Genomic DNA, 6,336 nt, shown 5'->3' with positions numbered 1-6,336 from the left:
TCCTCCAGACGCTGGCTGTTGGCAGAAGGGTGTTTGGCAAAGGGGAATGTTGTCTTCCAAGCATCCTGTGCAACACACACACACACACACACACACACACATTCTCACGCATCAGACACAACACACACCTCACTGCCGACAGTGACAGCCACAACGAAGCTGCTCACACCCCCTTTCCCTGCATCTGTGGGAGGGGGGGGGGGGGGTCCCACCCCCGCCCACGGGGCCAATGAACCCGCAGTCCCCGGCACGGCCCCTCCCCTCCCGTCCTCAACAGCCGCTGTTCCGGCGCATGAAGGCGTGGCCTCTGACGTGGTAGAGCATCTCGATGAAGGCCAGCGGGCCCACCGTGACCTGGCTGGGGCCCTGCACCTTGAAGCCCGACTTCTGGTAGAAGGGCACCAGGAAGTCCTCGCACATGAGCACGGCGCGGCGCACGTACGGCAGGCAGCGCAGGTACTGCAGGTAGCGCCACATCAGGATGGAGCCTTTGCCCTGCTGCCGGAAGGTCCGATGCACCGCCAGCACGTGGATGTGCACCGTGGTGCCGTGGGGCTTGTGCAGGGTCAGGGCGTCCTGGGAGAGAGAGAGAGAGAGAGAGAGAGGGACCGTTTACCAACCAAAGCAAATCAAATGGGACAAGAGACGAGAAGATGTAATGCTGTCGAGTCCGGCTTTGAGTGGAGTGCTCGTCTGGGAGAAGGTTTGGACTGCAGGGATGCACGTTATATCGGCAATCATACCAGTACTTAATGGCCAATGTTAGTCATTTTATATCGGTATCGTCCGATGAGCAAATTAACGGCAACGTTATCGGTTTGGGCCAAATGTTCATACTGAGAGGAAACAATGCGATAAATCTATGATTTTATGGGCTTTTCCAAATGTTTTGGAAATAAAGAAAGACATTACTTTTTCAAATTCACAGTGTTTACATGTGATTATCATCATAAAAAGGACTAAGTATAGGCTCTGTGTCTCTGTTTCAATTTTTGTCCACTAATGATGTCACAATGTCTATGACATCACCGGTGATGTCACTTGAGCAATTGTAATGTCATCATGTCTATAACATCATTAGTGATGTCACTTGAGCTCATCGAGTGCTAGATGTCATCAGTGATGGTCACTCGAGCAATTGTAATGTCATCAGTGAGTGGGCGGGCTGCAGGGCGGGCGAGCCCGCGCAGCAGGTGAGCCTAGGAATCGAGCGTGCATGCGAGATTTCTAGTCATAGAAACTTGTTTTTATACAGATCTTATCGACATCGGTAAATATTGGTTATATCAGCCATAACAGCCATGTATGTTAATATTGGTTATCGTACCCTATTGGATTGTCCTCAAAACCTCGGAGGTGTGTCTTGCTGTTGCCGGAGCACAGAACAGCCAACACAAGAATTTCTCAATCAGATGAGAGGAAGCTCTTCTCTTTTGCAGCCGCATTTTAATGTGATTACGACTGGTTAAAGTGGATTTTTCCTTATAATTCGTGCTTTTTTTTAAACAATATTTGTATTATTTTTTTCACTGTACAGTTGCCAACAGCATTATGCATTGTATTATACAGTAATACACTTTCTTTTTTCACTAAACACACAAAAAACAAACAAGCAGACAAACAATACCCTCCCACACACACACACACACACACACACACACACACACACACACACACACACACACACACATATCCCCACATACACACATCCCTACTCTCTCTCCCTTTCATTGGGAACCAGAAAGCAATATAAAGCGTATGGCAATGTCAGCCATACATCTGAATAGAAATCTTGCCTTATAGCTTTAAGGTACACTTTCCTCAGCAAATGCAACTGGTGACAATCTAATTGGATGTCTATCCACAGTTTGGATCATTAGGTGCATGTTGCTCTGGCTTTAGAATGCATAATGACCAGAATGATGATGGGCCAGAGGCAAATCTCCAGAATGTCTTGCTCGACATCCTTCTCTGTGGAAAAACCAGAGAAATGCCGCAAACTCATCCGAACCAATCCATAGATGAAGACATGGTGCTGAAGGTATAGGTGGACATACCATCCCACAAGCTTCTCTATGTCCAATGGTAATCAGCTGATAGATAGGTGAGTATAATCTGCCTGAGAACCTACCGGGCTTTCTCAAACACAAACATGCCGTAAACTCTTTCTAGTATCTCTCCGTGCTAAGCTGCTGTGTGAACCCTCCTCCCTCACGGAGGTAATTCTCCGTCCAGGTGTCTCACCATGGTAAGCCTCTCCTGGTCCCACAGTGAGCCGATGATGAAAGCCACCAGGCGGCCCTCCTCGAACCAGCCCAGGGACAGCTCGGGACAGAGGGTGAGGAAGTGACGCACCTCGTCCAGGTGGAGCGGACACTCTCCAGACACCGAGATGAACGCTGTAGGAAGAACAACAAAGAGACCATAATGAAGCTGGGGTTAGAGCTGCAATGATTAGTCGATTAGTCGTTTGACAACTACCCTTTATAATCGATTAATCGTTTAGACTCATTTTAAGGAGAGAGAAAAAACACTATTAATGCTCAAATTCCAACTTCTTAATTGTGATTAATTTCTGGTTTCTTTAGTCTTTTATGACAGTAAACGGATTATCTTTGAGTTGTGGACTGTTGGTCAGGACGAAAGAAGACATTTGAGTTTGCCAAGGCTTTGATCAACATCTTCAAACAACAACAAAGTGATCAACATTTTCACCATTTTGTGAAATTTTATAGACTAATCAATTAGTCGAGAAAATAAGATATTTTTCTTATGATGAAATAGGCGTGATGGATGCTTTTCTGAATAGCCTATGTGCTTTTTTTTAGGCTATGTGCTGTGCCTTATCATGACCACCGACTGGAGTTATCACGTGTATCACCTTAATATGAATGTTAGAGCTGAGTCTGTTGTTACAGGAGACTGAATGATTAATGATTAAGTAACTTTCTGGATCACCAAATAAAGAAGAGAGACAATATGAGTTCTATAAATGAGACATGATAAGAAGAACCGTCATGTATCTGCTCACCTTCTCTCTCGATCTCAAACACGCTGATGGCATCCTCCGGGCTGAGGGAGCGGAACTCGCTGGCCGGCAGCGTGTGTCTGCGCCCGCGCGTCACCGGGGAGCGCATGTGGAGCGGCCTCGTGAACGGAAAAGCACCCGCCACCGACATGCTATCCATACCGGTCTATTCTCCCGCGACCTGTGAGCTGATTCGGAGACGAGCCACTCGCTTTCTTTCACTCGTATCTGTTTTATAGGCGAGAGCGCGCAGACTCTCCAAAAAGCTCGAGCCGCGCGTAAAAGGCGGTGCGTAAATTCTGAGTTTGACTGAGAGACTATTAAGAGTGGCACTGACGCACCTTGCGGTATTTATATACCCGGGTGCTTATAGGGGCGGTCGGTCATAATCCCGATTCCCGGAGCAGGCTGGATGACCAAGCAAATCCTCAATTCTCGGTGACTAGGTTGAACAACAAACATGACTCGGGGTCAAGGGGGATATTCGTCCTTGTGTTGAGAATTATCCTGGTCGTGCCACCGTCAGACGTGCAGCAGACTCGGATTTTACACATCATGTGTTAAAGGCTTTTCATACCATCAGCAAAAACAGCATTCATTTGACATGGGATTCCAAAAGGTCCCCAGCAAAAAGGGAAATTTATTTTCACTGTAATTCCATCCATATGTAACATGATGACATAATGTATCGCTATTTTGGACATGAGTTTTATACACTTTCTGTAATAAAACATCTAAAAGCAACACAATCTTATCAGATGGGGGACCCTGGGACTAAATCTCATCAAATGGGGGTCCATGATCTATTATGTGTCAGTTTAGGGGAACACTGAAACGTGAAAAGGTTTGAGAACCACTGTATTAAGTTAAGTGACTGCACAGGCGACATGGAAGTAGGGAAAGGAGCCTTATTTTGACTCTATATCCTGCCTTGTTATTTAGTTATTTAGTTATTTTTATGATAGATTGTGAATGAAAAGACCAAAGCAGACATGTTTAAAAAATAAAAACCTTTATTTTTCAGAACAAAACATTAAAAAAATATGTCTTGATTCAAGACTTATGGAGGCAGAGGTGGTGAATGTCTACAAGGGAGAAGGCGACAAAGGGCTATCAAAGAGGGATCTACTTGTGGGTAGGAGATTGCATAGTTTGCTCATATCCCTCCTTGGTAGATAGTTTCATTCTACAGTCACAGTAAAGGTTTACCGTTTACCTCTGCATATTTCTATAATAGTTTGATTACCATAGCGGTGGGAAATGTAAATTAACAGTAGGATTATGATATAATATTATGTGTAACGACATCTACTATTTTCACCACAATTTGCCATTTCATTTGCCTTCAAAATGTCCCACATTCATATAAAAATTTTGTGTAACAACAAATGCATTTTTCATACAAAATGCAGAATAAAAACTGAAATACCTAATCACATTATTTCAGGAACTTCTCGTGTTCGATCTATCATCTACTCATCTTCTCACACTACAGATTGTTTCATTCAGTCACCATGGTGACGGTGTGTCGTTTCACCACACTCCTCCAGACGCTTGCTGTTGGCAGAAGGGTGTTTGGCAAAGGGGACTGTTGTCTTCCAAGCATCCTGTGCAACACACACACACACACACACACACACACACACACACACACACACACACACACACACACACACACACACACACACACACACACACACACACACACACACACACACACACACACACACACACATTCTCACGCATCAGACACAACACACACCTCACTGACAGAGACAGTGACAGCCACAACGAAGCTGCTCAAGTTCAAGTTTCAAGTTCAAGTTCAAGTTTGGTTTATTTGACATTTGCATAGAAATTTACATTAAAATGCATTGGAATTATTGTTCACAAGCCACACCTCCATCGTGGTATGAAAAAGAGAAACACAAATACAGAGAGCACATGACAGACACTAAACATGGTAGACATGGATACATTCAGCATGTCGGCACAGTGCATGGTAAAAGTATAAAATATGATTATAAGAAGGCGATGTAATAAAGTGCCGTTATGCCATAATGGCACGCTTGCATAGTGCAAAAATAAGAAAAAATAAAAGGATACAATAATAAAATAGTACAGTAATAGCAGCAGATCTAAAAAAAAAAAAAAAAAACAGATTAAAACAAAAAGGTGCAATTGTGCTATTTATTCATTTAAGAACCGTACTGCCTCTGGGAAGAAGCTGTTCACCAGTCTGCTTGTACGAACCCTATATTTAGCCTTCCTGTCTGGGGAGCGCTCCCACCGGAAGCATCTGCCCAAAGGAAGTCGGGTGATCAGACCATTTCCTGGGTGACTGGGGTCAGCAATTATTTTCTGGGCTCTGTTGCGGCACCTTTTTACATATATGTCTCTCACAGAAGGCAGGTCTGCGCCTATGATCTTTTGGGCTGTTCTCACAACTCTGTCGATGTGACAGCGGTCCTCAGCAGAGCAGGAGACTGAATGATTGCGAGTAACTTTCTGGATCACCAAATAAAGAAAAGAAACAATATGAGTTCTATAAATGAGACATGATAAGAAGAACCGTCATGTATCTGCTCACCTTCTCTCTCGATCTCAAACACGCTGATGGCATCCTCCGGGCTGAGGGAGCGGAACTCGCTGGCCGGCAGCGTGTGTCTGCGCCCGCGCGTCACCGGGGAGCGCATGTGGAGCGGCCTCGTGAACGGAAAAGCACTCGCCACCGACATCATGCTATCCATACCGGTCTATTTCCCGCGACCTGTGAGCTGATTCGGAGACGAGCTACTCGCTTTCTTTCACTCGTATCTGTTTAGGCGAGAGCGCGCAGACTCTCCAAAAAGCTCCAGCCGCGCGTAAAAGGCGGTGCGTAAAGTCTGAGTTTGACTGAGAGAGACTAATAAGAGTGGCACTGACGCACCTTGCGTATTTATATACCCGGGTGCTTATTTTTTGATTGATTGATATCTTTATTGATTCAATAAATGCAGAATTGTGCAAGACAATAAAACTATTAAACTGGGGTTTAATAGTCTCGCTAGCCAGCCTCTCTTCCCTTCCGTCAGAGAGTCTGGCGCCGCAGGTTTCCATTGTGGGATTGCGAAAAAAAAATGCTCTGTTTGGGTTAACCAATCATCCTCGTCTTGGCCGGTGCTTAGCGTTAGTGCCCTTGGAAAATAGTTCTCGGGGTGGAACTTGTGTCGGCGGAACATTTACATGGGAGGAGGAGAGCTCACAGGCATAAAGTCACTGTTAGACAGCAAATGTTCTAAACATCTCTGGATATCTTTACAACCATC

General features: G+C 45.0%; 1 protein-coding gene across 1 annotated transcript; it reads right to left on the bottom strand.

Annotated features, from left to right (window-relative positions):
• Window positions 1-270: 270 nt before the first annotated feature.
• aanat1 (arylalkylamine N-acetyltransferase 1) lies at window positions 271-3,179 on the bottom strand (the record flags this gene model as incomplete). The annotated part of the gene is made up of 3 exons (XM_083656308.1): window positions 271-576; window positions 2,245-2,399; window positions 3,032-3,179. The coding sequence occupies 3 exons, from the start codon at window positions 3,177-3,179 to the stop codon at window positions 271-273; spliced, it is 609 nt and encodes a 202-aa protein (XP_083512434.1).
• Between the last annotated feature and the right edge of the window lie 3,157 nt (window positions 3,180-6,336).

The sequence above is a fragment of the Poromitra crassiceps genome (assembly GCF_964638095.1).
Source record: "Poromitra crassiceps genome assembly, chromosome: 19".
Classification (NCBI taxonomy): Eukaryota; Metazoa; Chordata; class Actinopteri; order Beryciformes; family Melamphaidae; genus Poromitra; species Poromitra crassiceps.
Note: the sequence above shows the minus strand (reverse complement) of the source record. Positions and strands in the feature narration are given on the sequence as shown.